The sequence below is a fragment of the Nestor notabilis genome, unplaced genomic scaffold (genome assembly GCF_000696875.1).
Source record: "Nestor notabilis isolate BGI_N333 unplaced genomic scaffold, ASM69687v1 scaffold8848, whole genome shotgun sequence".
In the NCBI taxonomy this organism is placed as follows: domain Eukaryota; kingdom Metazoa; phylum Chordata; class Aves; order Psittaciformes; family Psittacidae; genus Nestor; species Nestor notabilis.
In genome coordinates, this window is record NW_009938677.1 from 468 (window position 1) to 19253 (window position 18786).

The 18786-nt window shown below is 39.8% G+C and overlaps 2 protein-coding genes across 2 annotated transcripts; both read right to left on the minus strand.

The window, feature by feature from the left end:
• Positions 1-202: 202 nt before the first annotated feature.
• On the minus strand, positions 203-4057 carry LOC104409551 (phosphoinositide 3-kinase regulatory subunit 4-like; the record flags this gene model as incomplete). Its single annotated transcript, XM_010019458.1, has 3 exons — positions 3841-4057; positions 2691-2901; positions 203-368 (listed from the first exon to the last, which is right to left on the minus strand). Coding segments are annotated over exons 1-3 (527 nt in total), but the record flags the coding sequence as incomplete, so codon positions are not given.
• Positions 4058-4932: 875 nt separating this feature from the next.
• PIK3R4 (phosphoinositide-3-kinase, regulatory subunit 4) lies at positions 4933-18780 on the minus strand. The gene is made up of 8 exons (XM_010019457.1): positions 18044-18780; positions 16642-16775; positions 15895-16477; positions 13450-13584; positions 11323-11544; positions 8680-8853; positions 7369-7514; positions 4933-5246 (listed from the first exon to the last, which is right to left on the minus strand). The coding sequence occupies exons 1-8, from the start codon at positions 18771-18773 to the stop codon at positions 5004-5006; spliced, it is 2367 nt and encodes a 788-aa protein (XP_010017759.1). The 5' UTR covers positions 18774-18780; the 3' UTR covers positions 4933-5003.
• Between the last annotated feature and the right edge of the window lie 6 nt (positions 18781-18786).

Sequence of the window (18786 nt, forward strand, 5' to 3'; positions counted from 1 at the left end):
GTGATTGCATTTCCTAGTGATGTTTTTTCTTTCATTAACTAACTGAAACCTAGTATTTTATAGCTGCATGCCAAGTACATCAGTGTATTTCATTACTGGTATCTCCAGCACACTCACAAGTGATTCCTATTTTGCTTCCCACTCTGATTTATTTTGCACTCCTAAAACAGCAGTCCCAAAACCCCCTGAGTTTTAAAGCTACCTGGTTGTAGTGGTTTTTCCTTCCATTTTTTGGCTATTCCAGACTTTCACTGTGCCATCATTTGAGCAAGTGGCAAAAATGGAGTGCTCATCAGAGACCCGAATACGGTTCACAGCAGATTTGTGTTCATGAAGATGAGCTACCAACAATCCTTTGGGACGCCAACCTGCAGGGAAAAACAAAACCATGGAATTTGGTGTTGATTTCATAACCTAATTAGGAACATGAAAATCTCCCTGATCGCATCTACTAACAGCTGTATCAGGATACATGAAGCCATGCAAAGCCAGGCTGAGAACACTGGGGCAGTTCAGCCTGGAGAAGAGAAGCTGCATGGAGACCTCAGAGCAGCTGCCAGTGTCTGAAGGGGGCTACAAGGCTGCTGGAGAGGGACTCTTCATCAGGGACTGTAGTGATAGGACAAGGGGTGATGGGTTCAAACTGAAACAGGGGAAGTTCAGGTTAAATATAATGAAGAAGCTTTCCCCTGTGAGGGTGCTAAGGCAGTGGCACAGACCGCCCAAAGAAGTGGTGAATGCTCCATCCCTGTCAGTGTTCAAGGCCAGGTTGGACAGAGCCTTGGGTGACATGGTCTAGTGAGGTGTCCCTGCCCATGGCAGAGGGTTTGAACTGGGTGATCTTAAGGTCCTTTCCAACCCAAACTGTTCTGTGATTCTATGATACAGTCATTACAGCTGCACAGCACAGAAGGCACTGAAAACAAAGAACAAAATGTTAAAGGGAAAAGCCTACTTGCTTAATTCTAAACTAAACCCTATTGGCAGATCCAGGTAAGAATTGTCTTTTAGATGGATTCCATGTACATTCAGTGAAATTACAAAGAGCCCTTCTATGTAGACTTCTACAGATACTAGTGCACACTTCTGCTATCAGCATGCAGACTGCTGTGCTGCAAATGGCAATCCTATAAATGCCCAAAATGAACACAACAAGCAACACACTGGGACAGACTTAAGTTTCTGGATTATCTGTAGTGTTCGTGAACCGACAGGTTCAGTGCTGCATTACATGTTACACTGTCAGCCTTAGGTACCTAGTACAACAGAGTAACAGAAAATATACTCCAGTCCTTCAGAAAGAAATTGAGGACTTAAGCTGCCATGAAATAACTCTTGCCAAGAAATTGCTAACATTTGTATGGTTTCCTCCTCTGAAGTAAGCAACACAGATGTATTTGGCTGCACTTCCAGCAGGCATCTACTTTAGTGAAGATAATGAAAGACAAACCACAGCAAATTTCAGAATGAGATACAAACTTTAAATATGAACATTTTTCTGGCACTCACTCGTGTAACAGAGCAGGTCAGCTGCTTGTATTGGAACATGTTATTTCATAGGTTGTAAAACTTTCTTCAGAAGACAAATAGATGGCTTAGCCAAGCTCAGTCAATGTTAGTTATGTTCAAATGCTATCCGATTGGACCATTTTCCTGATGATTTTCTACTACTTCCCTTAAATTGACTTGGTAGTTGTATATGCCTAAGTGTGTACCTTTAATCCTAGATTTACCAAAAGACTTTAGCATACATGTGTCGATTACTGCAAGCCTAGCTTGTACAGACTCTGCTCTCAAAATCTGGAGTTTAAGCACATGAACTCCCATTAGAGAGGCCAGTCAGACATCTCCATATGGGACACCCAGCAACAAGCACATGGAGTGGAGAACACCAGCAGAAAATGATGAGGATGAGGACTAATCTCAGGAAATCCCAGTCTCAACCTGGAGCTTCAAAATTTAAGTTGTGGCCATAGGAAGATGGCTGTGATTTAAAATTGTATGTTTTCTCCCACAGTGGCTGCCAGAGCCCTCATGAGCAAAACCTGGGTGTTGCTCCAGGGGAGGAACAAGAAGGAACAATAATGCAATAACATAGTACGAGAACACACATTTGTGTGAGAGAACATATTCTTTGTGGCTGGGCACTGTGTCACTGTCACCACTGCTAGTAGGGACAGGCTCCTTTGTAAACAAGGGCAGCTCCAACAGCCTACCCCTGTACGTGTGCCACTTGATAAGAAAATCTGGCCAAGGGGTTACAATACTCACAGGATGGCTGAAAATCTGGAGCTAACCCAGGCAAAATACATTTCTCACCTCCCAACACAGTGCTTCTCCCCTTGCCCAAAACAAGGGGAGGCTGTTACAGGATGGCAAGTTATATATGCCAAATCTGCCATATACCTGGCTACAAACAGAAAACTCACTGAAACAGAGCACGCAACCTGGACTTCAGACCTGTGCTTTGGATCTGTTTCTGCAAGGTAAAGCTCTACGTTCGATGACCTCTTTCATAGGTCATGCATATATTTTGCCAAATGCATGTTCTGCATAGTAGGCACATTCTTTAATCTAATAATTACCCCTTTTCCTCATCTTTTGCATTTTTTCCTTTCAATAATGACGTTTTGACTCAAATTATATATACACATTTTTTTATATAGCTACCTTAGTGGCCTGCAATTTACCTGGAGGTGGGGGCTTGCTCTCCCACTCAGCATTCTCCATCATCTGTTTGGCAAGCCTCTCTGCATTACACTGCTCTCGCTTCTGCTGGATCAGCTGCTGAAGTTCTGTTTTGCAAGTGGTGATGCGTAAGTGGTGTGCAGATGGGGACGCTGTACTGCTCAGCACCTGCATGGTTGGTTTCCTGGGCTGAACAACCACTCCATCAGATGCCTGTAAGAGGAAAGTACTTCAAAATATAACCCTTATATTCTACACATGGATAGATCTTGCTCTTAAGATTACTGGGTCACACTGAAAGAAAGTGGAAAAAGCTTTTTTTTCTAATTGAATCAACTAGCAATAAATTAGCAGTAAAGAATTCATGTTCCATAAAAACAATGTAAAATAGTGAAAATTATTATTTATAGAAAAGCTTAACCATTCACTTACTCTACCCTGTTTGCCTAGTCTGTTCTGTATTCTATTTGTAGAAACTGCCACGCACACCTCATACACGATTACAGAAGCAGTTATGGCTCTCAAGACTGACAGAATTGCAGGTTAGCTCTCAAACAATTATTTCTTTATATTGGGCTTTAAAAAGAAAACTGTTCCCCCTTAGTTCAGAGTGGACACTCCTTTAAAGCTAGCAGAAATTAATCTCCAACTAGAAACCAAGTAGGAAACAGTGTTCAGATGCCTCCACAGCCTGCAGGGCTTCCAGACCATCTTTCTGTAGCCGGTACTAAGTACTACAGGCATGGGATGTCTAAAAGCAGCTATGATATGATACACCAGTTCCAGTTAAAATCATGACATCTCTTCCTCACAACACATATCAGGGCATGCAATTTGAGGGAAAGTCTTCCCTGCTAGAACAGCTTACCTAATGATTGACTAATTCACAAAGCCCCATCCCTTCTTGCAAAACATCTACTTGTTAGTGAAACTCTTCTATTCAACTTACCCGCATCCTTCTCTCAATTCCTACTTTAAAAATAAGAATTTGAAAGTCAGCTACTGTACTAGAGAAGACACCAGAGAATACCATGACCAGTGTCTAATAACCTCCAAACAAACAAGAATGCCACATCCCTGTAGTCCCACTTGGCTTTAAAACAACTTAATCATTTCAGTTTAAGATGCAAAGATACTATTTTTCAGTAATACCTGTGGAGAGGATGATAAAGTGGTACAAATGCCAGCTGAGGACTCTGAACGAAGTGGTTTCCCAGCCTGGATGGCTTCAGGATCAGTTGTTTGCCCATGTCCTTTGGATACGGGCTGGGAGATGTTTGTTGGTTCCAGGGACCCAAACATGCTTTTCCATTCTTCATTTACATTTGAGTCTTGCTTTACATGTTTTCTAGCTATAAGCAGTTAGGAGAGAGGGAGGAGGTGGAAGAAGAGAAAAAAAATGAAACCCAAAATCCAAACGTTATCATGACAACATTCACTAAGGTTGGTCAGTACTTTCAGACTACAGGCAAGTCCAATGTTTATAAGCCTGTTTATTATTTTACATATTGGGAAGCCCGTACTGCTAGGTTAAGTCAGCTGACACAGATATATGTAAGAGCTCATTGCTTCTTGAGGGAAAGCAGAGAGTACAGAAATGTAACCTTTATAATTTACACTGTTAGCATGGGTCACTATAGCCCTAGTTGTCATGATCTGCTAAACAAATGGTGCATACTACTACTGCAAATGCATAGTAATTTAAATCTTCTCAGGGGCAAAACATGCCCATCTTTCACCACCTCACATTTCAAATAGCAGCAGTAATTTTCTTATAGCAAACCTGGTGAGGATGGTGATAATTATGTAGGCTGAATTACTGAGAACACTCGCTGAGTAAATTAAAGACTTAATTTCACTGACGCTGAAAGAAAGGCTATACTTTACCTATACAGACCACAAAATATACCAACCACGTTTGTCATCAGGGTCCTGCTTTGTTTTAACAAGATCCACTTGTCTCCCAGTTATTCCCAGAGCTGACAAGTCAATCACCCCTTTCTGACTGCTGTCATGCAGATGGCTCTGATCCACTATATTTGCTTTAGCTTTATTTGACTTTAACATAAAGTCTTTCAGTGCTAACAGTTTGTTTTCTTCCTCCTCAGTCATGCCCTACAAAATAGAAGAAAATACTGTTTACTTTTGAGTGAGAACATGCATCAAGGCATGAAGATGTAACAAGCAGCAGCATTAATTTCTGGCTCGGAAGTGGAAGGAGAGAACACACTGCAGGATCAGAACCTCAGCCTGGGACCCCCCACAGCAGCAACGGCAAGTTTTGGGTCTGTGGAGACGTTCAGAGCCCAAGTGCCTCAAGCCTGACTTTCAAAGTGCATAATGAAAAACATTACTTGTGAAAGAAGCTTCTTCAAAAGCTGTGCAATGGCAGGGTCCTCTGGGGGTGGACAGTCAGGGAGAACACCATTCCTCTTCTTCTGACGCATATGAAGGTGTCGGAAGAGGCTTGTGATATCCTTTGATCTTAAGACATAATCAAATATGGAACGGCTGACAGGCTCTTTAAGTACACTTAACAGGACTATTTCTTTATCTATCTGCAATTCCAAAAGAAAGATCAGTCAACACGGAGGAGGATGATATCCATATAAACATGAGGAAATCTAGCAGTAAACACTGTCACCTCATGTCTATAGTGTTTGCATTTTTTTCTCCTACCCTGAAAGTCAATGACTGGACAACTGCAAATATAATACAAAAATTAATCTCTTCCCCTGAATGCATGGTTCTAAAAACCAGTTTCCAGCTCAGCCAGTCCTGGAGAGATGGTTTCAAACTTACAGTAAGAAAAAATCATGTAGTACTTCAAAATCATTGCACATCATTGTGCAAATAATCTAGATTCAAATTATCTCCTTTCTTGAAAATAAGATCCGTGTTGGTCACATCTGGTTTTCTCCATTCTCTTTACCAGCAGTCTCAGAATGGTAACTTGGTATTGCTAGATGGCATTAAAAATTCTGCTATAAGTACATATTTCAAACTGTCTTTCTTTATCCTATATTTACACTGTAAAAATGCCAACTAGAAGAGCTCCTCCTCTATGCCAGTCAGATTACCAGGTTTCCTCCTATGTATACAAAGGAATAAGGATGCACAACCATCTAATTAAGCAATATTCAAAGCATATTGAGACATTAATAAACAATCATAAGAAACTGACGAGTTAGGGCATAATTTAGAATCATTAACCAGGACAGTTCTTTACTACTAAAGATTCTTTACTAAAGATAGTTCATTCCTGTTGAAACAGAAAAAAACCCAAACAAGTTTCTATTCTCCCAGGTGGCAAATCAGTGTCTGTCTGTGTTCATAGAATGTGTCTGAACAAACAAAATCTTGCATACAACCCATATTACTTTCAGCCCCAACATTCCTTCGAGTTTATACTTTTTAGTACTTGCTCTTTGCTGTTTCAAGAGTAGGTCTTAAGATGGCAGGGGGAGGGCAAGCCATATTCATGAAATAGGCCCCCAGTTACAGTCCCACATTTAAATGGCTAAACCTAATTAGGCCCCAAATTATGACATAAATGCTTGTACAAAGGTTGGAATACTCAAAATAATTAACGGGAGGTGATGGAGTTGGGATTGCAATTGTTCTTTCACATCCGTGTCAGAAGACCTCATTCCTATAACATGCAGCTCATAGTTGTCTGTCCACATGAAAAACAACTTCAAAATGAGTCCAAAGGAAGGACTTTATTATGATTCAACTAAATATTACCCCCTACTTGCTTACTATATTTAGTGTTGTATAGTAAAGACTTACAGACTAAAATGAAGCAGGAAGTGAAGAAGACAGAAATTTATCAATCAGTGCCCAAAACACTGCGCAAGGTGTCTAGGGAAATGTAAACAAGATAAAAATATTCTTCTAGTGAAGTTACCACCTGCCTGGTTTACAAGAAAATGTTACACTGAAAAGCGCATCACGTGTTTAAGTACTGCATTTGTTTCTTATTTATTTAAACACCTGAGAGATGCATTCTAGAGGTCCAAAAGTTAGATGCAATAGGATACAAATATGATCATATTACCAGCATCATGCAGGTCATTCCTAGACACGTGCCGTTATGAAATTACTTAACTCATTCATGCTGAGTATTCTGCCCTTGCCCTTGGCAGTAGCACTGCTGAAGCCACAAGCACGGTAACTGTTGCCTAACAGACTGCCCCTATTTTCACAGGGTCAGGCCCACAGCCAAATGTGCTAGCGGGGCAGGGCTGGAACACTTGGTCTTGAAGATGAAAGCATAAAACACAAACACTTGTTTCACTGCCAACTTTTCATGACTTTTAGACTCATAAAATAGCACAATATTGCAAGAGTTTGATTGTAAACAAGGCAGAGAAGGGCTTGAACCAAAGACATACCTGCTGACTTTAACCTTTGTAAAATGTTCTGCAACTTGCAATGAATTTGAGACAACAGCCTTTCAAACATGAAAGGCAATGGCCATTCTGGCAATGTCTGCCAGCTGAGTTCCAAAAACTATGCTGCCTCCAACCTTACTTGAAAAAAAAAAAAAAACCCAAAAAAAACCAAAAAAACCAACCCTAATTTTGGACTAATCTTGGCCCAGGACTATGGCCAAGACAGACTTAAGAGTTATAACTAGCCAAGATATACTCACTTCAATATTATTTGACTTATTACCTGTATTATTGGTTGTGTGATAAAGGGATGGAGGTATGGCATTAGCTTGCAGTAGACATCAGCAATATTCAAATACTGTGCTACCACAGTGATAAATCCAACAGCACCATAACATACCCAAAGATTAGGATGACACAGGAAAGGTGCTGAAAAAAAGTAATAAATAATAGGCTGTTAAAATATATCATTCATATTAAAAAGAGGGAATCATCTTATATATGGCAGCCTGCGATGTCATTTCCTTCCCCTAGAATTATCCCAAAACTGAACCTTCCTTCCTTCAGAGTACCAAGATTAAAACACTCATACTGAGAAAACTATCTCATGGACTTCACTGTGTCCATGCTGCTCAGCTTCCTTGCTGCTGCCTAAAAGCATATTTTTCCTATTTATTCATTTCAATACTTGTTGTCAACTTCAGATTTGCAAAGGAGATTCAAAAATAGGTCTCAACCTTATTCTGGGCTATTATGGATAATCCTAATACCAGTGATTATTTTTTTTTTCATTTTTAAGTAAAACTTTATTCTTTCCTTCTTCCCCTCTGTGCCTTGAATAGTCACTACTTATATTGTAAGATTATCAGACTCAGAAGTCCATCTCAATTATGTAGGTTTTAAGAAGTTGTAATCAAAGGACTGCATGTAGTCATGAGATATAGTCACAGATCATCTGCCCCATAATGTTATGGCATTTGAAAAGCCCTAACATAAGGAAAAAGCAGACCACATCTGAAAAGATCAGTTGGTATTTTCTTTTCCACAAATACCTGGTAAATCTTGGGCACATCTAAATTGAACTGATAAGTCTGATAAAGGAGGAGACCAACTCTATTCAAGATTCTATTGAGTTAAATGAGATTTTACGGTGTTAGAAACAGGATGAGAAAGGATCATTTATTATCTGAAGGACTGGATTCCCCCCTTCCTCAAAGGCTGACGGCTAAGAGTTTGCAAGTTATGTGCCTGATCAACTTCCAGAAGTAACCAGGAGTTTTTCTTTATAGGAGGTTGGCATGAAAAACAGCAAAGATCTTAATGCAGAAAGCTTTTGGACTAAGTGTTGTTTGCTGCTGTCCTTTATGAAATCAGAGAAGCCACTTCGAATTTCTTCACCAAAATTAATATTTTAGAGTTCTGAGCACTCATAGTCTGACTAGCAATAGTTGATTAATACAGTTTTGTGTAGATTCTAAAACAGTACTATAGGTATGCATATTGGACAGTTAAGCTGACAGTGAAGCTTTATGTAATACTAAGATTTCTTTTCCTAACTAGGAAAAACAACATATTCTCCAGTGCTCCAACTCACCGATATCACAAGCAAACTCATAAATATGGGGCTTTTGCAAGAGCCCTAACTGGCACATACAAGTGAGAGCATTGAGGGCTTTATAAATGACAAATTCTTCAGCATCACTGAGACCTTGTTGAAGCAGAGGTTTCAGTATTGATGAGCTTTGCCAGCCAACATAAGCAGCAACACCTGAAACGTAAAAAGAAAACATAAAAATCCAAAGTAGCACTTCCTTGCCAGTCCTCACCAAAGTTTAAAATAGCTATCCCACAGAGACGCCTCAAAATAGATTATTAGTCATTAGGAAAAAAAAGAAGCTTCTTTCCATTCAAAGTTAGACCAATATTCTGAAAACTGTTTGACAAAAGCAGATCCCTGTGCCTGCAGAGGTCCTTCCAGACGCCAGGCATAGATGTCAGCACGCAGCTGGCCAGCACAAGTCTGCAACAGCAAGGCAAAACCAGCAGTGCTCTGAAGGGGTGCAGTGCCTGCATTTGTACATGGAAATGACAAGTAAGCAACAATGAAAGGTTCTGTTAGCAGGATTTTGTCTTTTAACTTAGCAGTGGTTGTATCATTTAGACTCTTGAAAAGTCTGAACTGGATACTGGACTGATTATCAGCAAGGGAAGTCTATAAGCACAGACATTCATTTAGCCACAAAAGAAAAAAATCACTAATAGTCAAAAAGGAAATTTTAGAACAATCTTCTAAAATTCTTCCAGCCTGAACTGGTGCAAGATTTGCCATTTAGTTAAATACTCTAAAATTATTTGCCAACATGAAGCCACCTTGACCCTAGTTTCAAAAATAAATCCAATTCTAAAATATAATTCAAAATCTTAGAAAGAAACCAAGATCAAAAGCAAAATGAACGTAATTCCTTCAAAGCTGCTGAACAAAAATATATCAACTGCATCACAACTGCTTTCCTAGTTGTCCTTTCCCACATGAAAATCAGCCATTGGCTACAGGAAACTGCCATCTGGAACTGCTTCCTTGGATTAGATATGCCGTCTACAATAATTGATGTCTGGCAACAGTCAGGAAGATGGACCTTACTGGATTTCTGATCTCTCCTCTAGCTTTACATCCATCAAGCTAACATCCCTTACTACAAACAACTGGGCAAGTCCTCTGACCATTCTCAAGAGCAAAAAGAAAGTTTTACATTGGATAGCTCAAGCTTATTGAGCTATTGTTAAATGTGGTTCTCGGCACAGACCGTAACTGCCTCTGCTTGTAGTCCAGCTATTTGGGATGGATAATTACCAGAAAACTCAATGTCTTCCCATGAGAATCAAGATTAAACATAAATAACTTTATCACTTTTACTCTAATAAGGTAATAATCTATATACTTGCTCATGTATTAATGCTGGGCTTTGCAACCAGTTGCTAAAAGGAACAGAGGAAGAACAGAGAAATAGCACAAGTAAGAAATCCCCTTGGTGGCACTTGCTACAGAAGGGCATCTGCCCAGAGCCACAGACAGCAATGCCTGCACATACTTAAAACACACATTAGAGCTCAGTTTTGAAGATGTGCAAAAGCTTTAAGTAAAGGAGTATAAAACAAAAATACAACTTTTGAACTTTACCTGAATTCTTTTGTGGAGGTTTGGAACAGATACTGAGAGAGGGGGAGTTAAAAATACAGGTTACGTGTCTTGACATTTACACTTAACTGCCTCACATCTCTCTACATGTCTTTTGCAAGCCAGGCCACTGACCTGTGCTTTGGCAACCCCATTGCTCCTTCTAAACAAATTCCAACAATTTACTAGCATCACATCTTATCAGAGTTTGCCAGTGCAGCATTTTGTGGCTTCTAGTCATCATGGAATGTATTGCCTACCACAATGGCCCTGCTTGCAGTCTGATCATGCTCATTTTTCTTGCCATGCACCTGACATACCATTTTTCATCCCAGGTACTGCAATGGGAAAGTTTTCTTGACCCACAAATCCTGAGGACTGACTCTCAGCAACAGTCAGATGGAATAATTTCCAACACACACATAATACTATGTATATTTAACATCTGATATCATCACTGGTAAGATTTTTAGAATTAGTAAGTTTTCTGAGCTGACAAGAGTCTTAAAGTGAGGTTTTAAGGCACTGAAAAAATATTCAATTATAATTTAAGCCTGTAACAATACATAGTTTTCATCACACAAACAGGTCAACTGAAGTTATTGGGACCATGCACACTTGCAAAGTGATGCACCTACTAGACAGCTTGCATAAGTTTTTGTATTTACTTGTCATAATTCAGCTTTTTGAGTTAGTGGCTTTAGCAAAGACTCAAAAAACCCCCCCCCCCAAAAAAAAACCCAAAAAAAGGCGCAAAATAGCAAAGATGAAAAAACCCAAAAGACCCAGCATTTAATTTTATGTGACTCTTACCTAGACTTAAATGCCTCAGTCTCACTTGTATTAAAATAAATACATTTTTTCTTTTAGTTCAAATATTTATCTTCGCTCCCTAAAGAAACATTTGCACCCAAGAATTCAGCCAAGTATTTTCCTATAAATTGCAATAATCTTTATAAGAAAGGACTTTTATATGACTGTTAACGGTTTTTAGCATACACAAAAATTAATTTATTTACATTATTATCTCTCTATTCTGCCTGGTTGAAACCAAACACTTACCAACAATACTGTCAAAGAAAGCTCCTCGAAGATGCCAGTCATTCTTATCATTCAAGAAAGTGATCATATGAGATAAAAGAACATCATTGGCTTTCTGACGTCCAAAAAAGACACAGAGACGTGTTATTCCATTTTCCATCAGTGTTTGTTTCACAATATTCTCCGGATCACTTAGCAAAGTCACAACTTTCTGCTGCACCATTTCATGCAAGGCTTGCAACTCTGCAAGAGACAACAGGGTGAGCATTTGGGTTGGAGAGAAATAATACGTGCATGTGTGCTACCTGCTGCTAAAGGAGTTAACACTGAAAAATACCCAACTCAGTAAGATGGACAACACCAGAGAACCTCAACAATTCCAACAACTGTCTCCCCAAAGACTTCAGACTAAGCATGAGGTGGTGGCAAAGTAAGAAAGTATAGAAATGTAAGACATTCTTACCAGATCAGCATATTCTAAAATCGTCGTAACTTCAACTAAGATGATCCAGCTCGTTATATATATATATAGGTGAAATGCAGATGTGAAGAAGCATCAGAATGAGTCAGTGGTAATGTTACAACAGTCAACAAAATGCTTCAAGGCAATTCTGGTATGGTATGTTATCTATCAGTTTCAAAATTTGTGTACTGACAACAGATCGAGAGTATGTTTTTAATTAGGTAGATAGATTGGCTTCATTAAGGATACAGAGAGGAATAAACGATACTTGAAAAAGCGAGAACTTCCAATTTCATTAAGTATCAGCAGTGACCCTAACAATACCAATGGAAAATTTGAAGATGACCTTGCCCATCGCTTCTACTCTATGATGCAACTGAAAAACCATTTCTATTACATGGAAAAACCAGAATTGTTAATGCACTGGCTATTACTGACAGCTGTACAAGGAGGTTCTCAAACAAGTAGTTGTCCCAGCTTTGCAGGGGTGATTACCGTTTGCCTGCAATCAGATGATCACCTAATTTGCTATATATCAGGACTCTCTCTGTCCTGATGAAATAGTTGTCTTCTGGGTTCAAATTTCTCATGCTTGGTTTCTAAAAGGGTAAGGCAAATAGAAGTATCCAAACTTCTTTCTTTCTTGTGTTCCTTCTTTCATGTCTGGGATATTTTGATGGATAAGGGACAGTATGTCTTAAAAACACAGCCAGCCTGTAAGATGGGTCTTCCTCTCTCACTCCTCAGCAACTCTGAGCATCCCGTGCCTTATGTGAAGAACTTGAAAGGGATTCTTTTATGTTTGGTTTTGGTAGGGTTTGTGTGTTTTGGATTTTTTTTTATAAATCATCATCTTGCAACTAGCTGAGATAATTGAAACATGCCTTTTGCTCTACCAGATGGAATATGTGTGGCATGTTTACTAATTACGGGTAGTCACAGATTGATCTACTTAATCCAAAAGATAAATGACAATTTTTAAACCATAAATTCTTCCCAGCTTAGAAGAGTGACCCAGCATTGTTCTGGAAAGCTATGCACCACTAAAAGGCACTGCAGCTGACACCCAGGTGTCATGAACATCTGTCCTTCCCAAAGGAAGGAAAAAGAAAATCCATCCTTAGGATTTTAACACATTCTCTGTGGCACAGTTAGAGTAGCACAGATAGCAGTGATACTGCCCAATGGCATCCATACATTCAGCATCTTCATGCAAAAAGAGAGACAAGAGTTGCAAGGCATAGGAACAGAAAGGGAAGAATGACTGAAAAATACAGTACTATGTGCCAGAATTTGACAGGTTTTTCACAGCTAACGTTGCTTGCCATTTCAATGGAAGCAGTATTTGGAATACAGCCATGTTTTTGCAGCTGACTTTTTTATGGGACCATGAGTAAAGCTGGATATGCAACCAGGCAGCCAGCATCACAAATACCTTGAGGACTTCTGGAGAAGAAAAATGTGCGCATTTATATAGTTTTTTGTCTTGCACAATGTTCAGAACAGAGGTGTCTTTTTCTGCATGAAACTGTAACACACATGCTTTGACAATGGTCAAGACAAAGCATCCTCCCCATTTAATAGAAAGGCTAAACTTTAAGATGTGAGGAAAATTAGTGCTAACTAGGAGCTTTAGCCCATAATTTGCTATTACAAGCAGGTAAGGTAAGTAGAATTGACATTACCTGTGTCATAGTTATCACTAGGGTGAGATGTTTCATCCATTTCTTCACCATTTGGTTCATTTTCCATATTTAGATTTTTCAGCTGTACTAACTCCAGAAACCTCAGAGCTGTTTCTGCCAACAAAGCTATGTTTTCTGCAAAGGAAAACATTTTCGTTAAGAATTATTCTGCTTTTCTAATTTATATCAGTCTGATGATCCTCCTGATGCGAGATCATAAACATTGACAATACTGGTCATGATGGGCAAATGGGATTGAAATTATACAACATGCTTTGGTCAACACACTTCTGTTGACCCCAACTCCAGCAAAACTGCGAAGTACTTCAAATTACACAGTACTTGTGTCATGTAAACAAGTGGAAAGGTAACAATTACAACAAGGACTAACTTCAGTCTTCTAGAACTAGCCTTAAATGCCACCTAATCTCAGGCTAATGACTAAATAACTTGATAGAACTTAAAGGCCAATTAACTTAATTAACATGCCCATGTGGTAGACTGCAACAAAACAGCAACAACAAACCACCATGCTAGGATACGTATCCTAAGGAATAACAACAGGATTACGCTTGAGGGCTGGATTCTGGTTTTAAACCATTTGTCCCCATATCTTTTCATGCAATCTGGCACCCTTCTGCACTGTTTAGAATCTGCTGAAGCAACTCAGGTTATATTATAGGGGTCAGGCCAGTGCTGGCACAGGAACAATCTCATCGAGATAGAAGTCCCACTTAAGCAGCCGAAAAAAGCCAAGACAAGAACAGCACATCAATGGAGCCTGACCACAGCCCAGATCAAATGCCCCAAGTCACCAGTCTGAGCACGTCCAAAAAGTGTCCTTTAGGAACACAAGTTAACTCAAGTAACAGACTATCTTTAAATATACATATATATATATATTTATCTGAAATTTAAATTGCTTTCTTAAAAAGGAAAGCTATTTGAAATTAAGGCAACTTAAATTAAGGCAACTGCAGTTCAAATAGCCTTTTTAAATTTCAGAAAATATTCTAGCTGTGCTCGGTTTGAAAATAGTCAAACCACTGAACACAGAGAGAATCTCTGTGTAAGCAGATGCAACTGGAGTCTCGGTACTGAGACCTGCAGCATTTTTCTACTTGCAGAAAAGAGATTACATTTTGTTTCTTCCATTTCAGCTTATTTAACAACTTCAGCTCTATATTACTTACTTTAAAAATTCATTATGAATATACTATAATTTACAAGATTTTTTAAAAATTTACAAATAAAAGCGAGACATGAAAATATGGTTCTTTCATAAAGATCTATATGTGGAAGATCAAGGTGACCAAAAGCAATCAGTTCTATTCATTAACTATACGTTGTCTTCAATAATTAGTTTTATCAGTAGTTTTGTCAGCTTAGTAAACAAAAGAAAGACATCACATGAGACATTTTCAACTGAATTCTGAATTTATAATGTTTTTGGAGGGGAGGGGAGGGGGGAACTCAAAACCAAAGCAAAATGAAAAAACCCAACCAGACAACAAAACAACACACTTAAAAATATGCTAGTCGTAGCAAATAGAGGTACATGATAAATAGCAAATATAGGCATAACTATAAAGCTTCTTCCTATACTAGGCAGAACTCGTATGTACGAAGAAAACATCTGCTATGGTATGGTCTATTACATAGCAGATACTGTTATTTCAGCCCCTGAATATCAAATTTCTTTTTGTGGGAAAATAACTCTGAAGCATAGCAACACATAGATGATTTAAGTTAGTTTCATATTAATTCAGTTCAACCAGGCCACTCTAAGCAAACAATGTGAGCTAATGAAATGTCAATTGAGATTAACTAATATAAGCAGCAAAGGGTAGGCAAGCTCTGAAAGCCCTGATCACATACTTAGCTCTATAAAGACTGCTTGGTACTTTTCTTCATTATGCTCTTGCTTATCGAGGGAATAAAGCCAGGGCTGCTTCCCTAAGCATAACGCTCTAAACTCTCATCCTTACCTTATCTGTAGGCAGACCTACTGTGTGCTATATCCAGGCCCTAACCCAAAACACACATACACATTCTGCAAGTTGCTTTTAAATGCAAAACTAGGGGGAAGACTAAATGTTAATTAAAAAAAAACCAAAACAAAACAAACCCACAACAAAAATGTTTACTCATCTAGCAGAGAGCAAACACATTTTGTCAACTATTTAAAATGCAATTATTTAGTTTGGGTACAGATCTACACCGGAAACTCACCTGTTAAGCGTAACTCAACTCATTAATTATTTAGTTGCTGCACCAACCTTAAGTGAGTACAGATGTTTTTACCTGCAATCATTTCTGAGACTTCTGGGGAGGTTTACTGACTCAAAACCAGCAAGCTATGTGATGGTTTTGAGTAGAGGAGAAAACAGTTAGGGAAATACAGAAAAGCCTAAGATTTGGAGTTTTGACTGGATTTCCTCTTACCAGCATATGCAAGTCTGACGATGGTGGCTTCATCCTGGGCCAAGTGTGCAATACCTGGCAGAATGTATTCTGGGTAAATGTTAATGTCATTGCGTGGCACCTCTTTGACGAGAGCAAGAACTTTAGTTAGTGTCCTCACAGATTCTGCCCTCACCCTGGGCACAGAGTCGTTGCTGAAATGTAATAGATAAGGAGTAATACGATCCAGAAGAATCTCTACGCTTAATCTTGGTGCTAAATGAAGAATCAGTTCCAAAGCAGCCAGTTTTGAGTCACAGTATTTGAGAGTCTGTAAACATGAAGTTATCACAGACACTAGAATAACCAGCCCATTCTCTTTTGTCTCTCCCTCGGCTTTCTCTGTGCGATCATGCCCGCAGAGATTGTGAATGATGTTGTCCAAATCTTTACGTATGACCAGTATACGCTCATCTGCTGATACAAACGTTTCCTTGGCAAACTGGGCCATGTAAGGCTGAAGGAAAGTGTAAAATATTTCAGGAAATGCATTGTTACGTTGCTGTTTCAAATAATCTTCAGCTGCTAAACGTTTATCTGGCTCACGATGGACCATCTGAGTGACCTTGAGAAAGGCAGAAGTAGGAGAGAAAGATTAAAGATTTAAACATTTGTAGTACAAAAAAAAAACAAAACCCAAACCCAAGCAATAAGCAATTTGTCACCAGAGTAGGTGAAAAACTACAAACAGACCACAGAAATAATTCTAAAGCTGTAGTCCATCCTTACCAGTTCTTTGATACTGCGGTCTTCAATTTTGTTTAGGACTTGATCAGGGGAAAAGAGGCCATTTCTGTAAGCCAAAAGCTGAGATAAATCAAACAAGGGTACACCTTCTGTGAAGAGTTCTGCTATTACGCAGCCTGAGGAACAAAGACAAAAAAAAAAAACAACACCCCAAAAGTCAAAGATGTCAGAAGATTATAAACACTTTAGTTTTGCTTTCTACGTGCAGACAAGAATAAACACTACATGGCTCTCAGCTTGATTAAAAATAAGGCAAACAAGTTGCCAAATTGCAGAAAGGAGATAACATCTTGAGCTCTAAAAAGCTGTTTTTTTACGCTTGATCCCCAAAATACCTCCAAAGTATTTTGTTTCAAACATACCAATAGCAGAGGAGTTTGCAATTAGGAAACATGGGGCAGCGCCTTCAGCCACCTGCCAGCTGGAAAATACACCACCAGAAAAGGAACCTACATCACTGTCACATGGCAGAAAAGCAACAGTAATTCAGCATGGATCGGGCAGTAGGTCAAAACTAAACCGTCCTTTTACAGAAGGTAAAGAAATAACCTCTACTTCCACAGTGATGCTGAGAGACAGCATATACTCACTCACACAAGCTTATAAGCCCAGTGAGAAACAACATGACTTCCAAACACAGCCCCCCCATCATGTACATGACATGTTCTCTTCAGTGGTCCCACTCCCGCAGTTTGCTCCCAACAGTCAGCATCTTGCTTTATAAGTGGAGGGCCCTGGGAGTTTGGCCATAAGAGCAGCTTGCAAAATGAAGTAACAATCACCTTTAAATTCAGATTTTCAATCACTTTAAAAAAAAACAAAACAAAACACAAACAAAAAGCCCAGTCAAACTTATGGCTTTCAAACTGCTCAAGACAAACCCAGGACTGAAGACAGACTCCCACAGTCAGACTGTATCAAGTATTTGCGAGTGACAGTATGACAGGAGCTTATTTAGTTATCCAACCTCCTGCCTGTGGGGAGAATGAAATAAGAAGGGGCTTCTAAAGCCAATACTGCCAAACTGAAAGCTGGCTTAGTCCCCAGGCAGCCAAACCTTAGGTGAACCACTGACTAACCTCCTCCTGGCTCCCATGAGGCATGTGTTATGCATCCCTGGAACCTGAGCCACAAGACGACGATGGTCTGTACCTTGCAGAACCATCTCTTTCCCAGGGCAGAGTTGAACCATAACAGAACAGTTTGTGATTTCCCTTCCTTGGAAATCACATGGTGATGCACTTAAGTGATGTAGCTTACTCTACTGTGTACTTTCTCTGTGAATGAAAGGTTTGGGGCTGGGTCTTATGCTTAAAATAAGCAAGTTCTGCACCCTGACACACTCATAAACAACAGACTGGTCTCTCCTGATGGCTCCAAGTACCTGCAGAAAAGATATCCATTGCACGTTTTAACTCCCCTCTTGTTCGCTGATTGCTATTTGCCAAGTCCACCAAAGGAGTTGAAGGATCCCGCATGTTTTCCAACTCTGTGGCAAACATACTGCCATCGACAAAGCGCTCGGGAGCGATGTAACACGTCCTCCTCCGTGATGTGTCAAAGAAATAATTGAAGTCGGCGGGATTGTCCTCAGGGAGATAAGTTGGTTTAAAACTGGCAAAGTCAGTTAGCAGAACCCAGTTCCAGCTGGTCACCATTATGTTCTCTGTTTTAATGTCCCCGTGGCGGACTCCAGATTTGTGGGCTTGGTCCACAGCGGTAAGGATCTGAAAAGCAATCCATCTTTTCTCAATGTTGTTCAGGAATGGCCTAGTACTAATTCGATCATAAAGGTTGTCCCGCACATACTGTCTAAAAAGCATTGCGGCCTTCTCGGACAGGGTGGCCTTCTGGAAGGGAAGGCAGTTCTGTGCCGAGTGCAGCCTTATCTTCAGCTCCTCCAGCTCCTGCTTGTAGCTCGTCAGGGGTAAGGTCGGATCCTGAATGGCAAACACCTTCACGACCACAAGTCCCTCCCGGTGCTTGGCTCGGGCGACCTTGAAGAAGCGGGTGCTCCCCAAGCTCTTGTCGTACTCGAAGTCGTGGATGTCCGAGAAGTAGCTGTCCACCGAGAGGATCTGCGAGGGAGCGATGCCAGCTAGCTGGTTCCCCATGGCGGCACCTTCT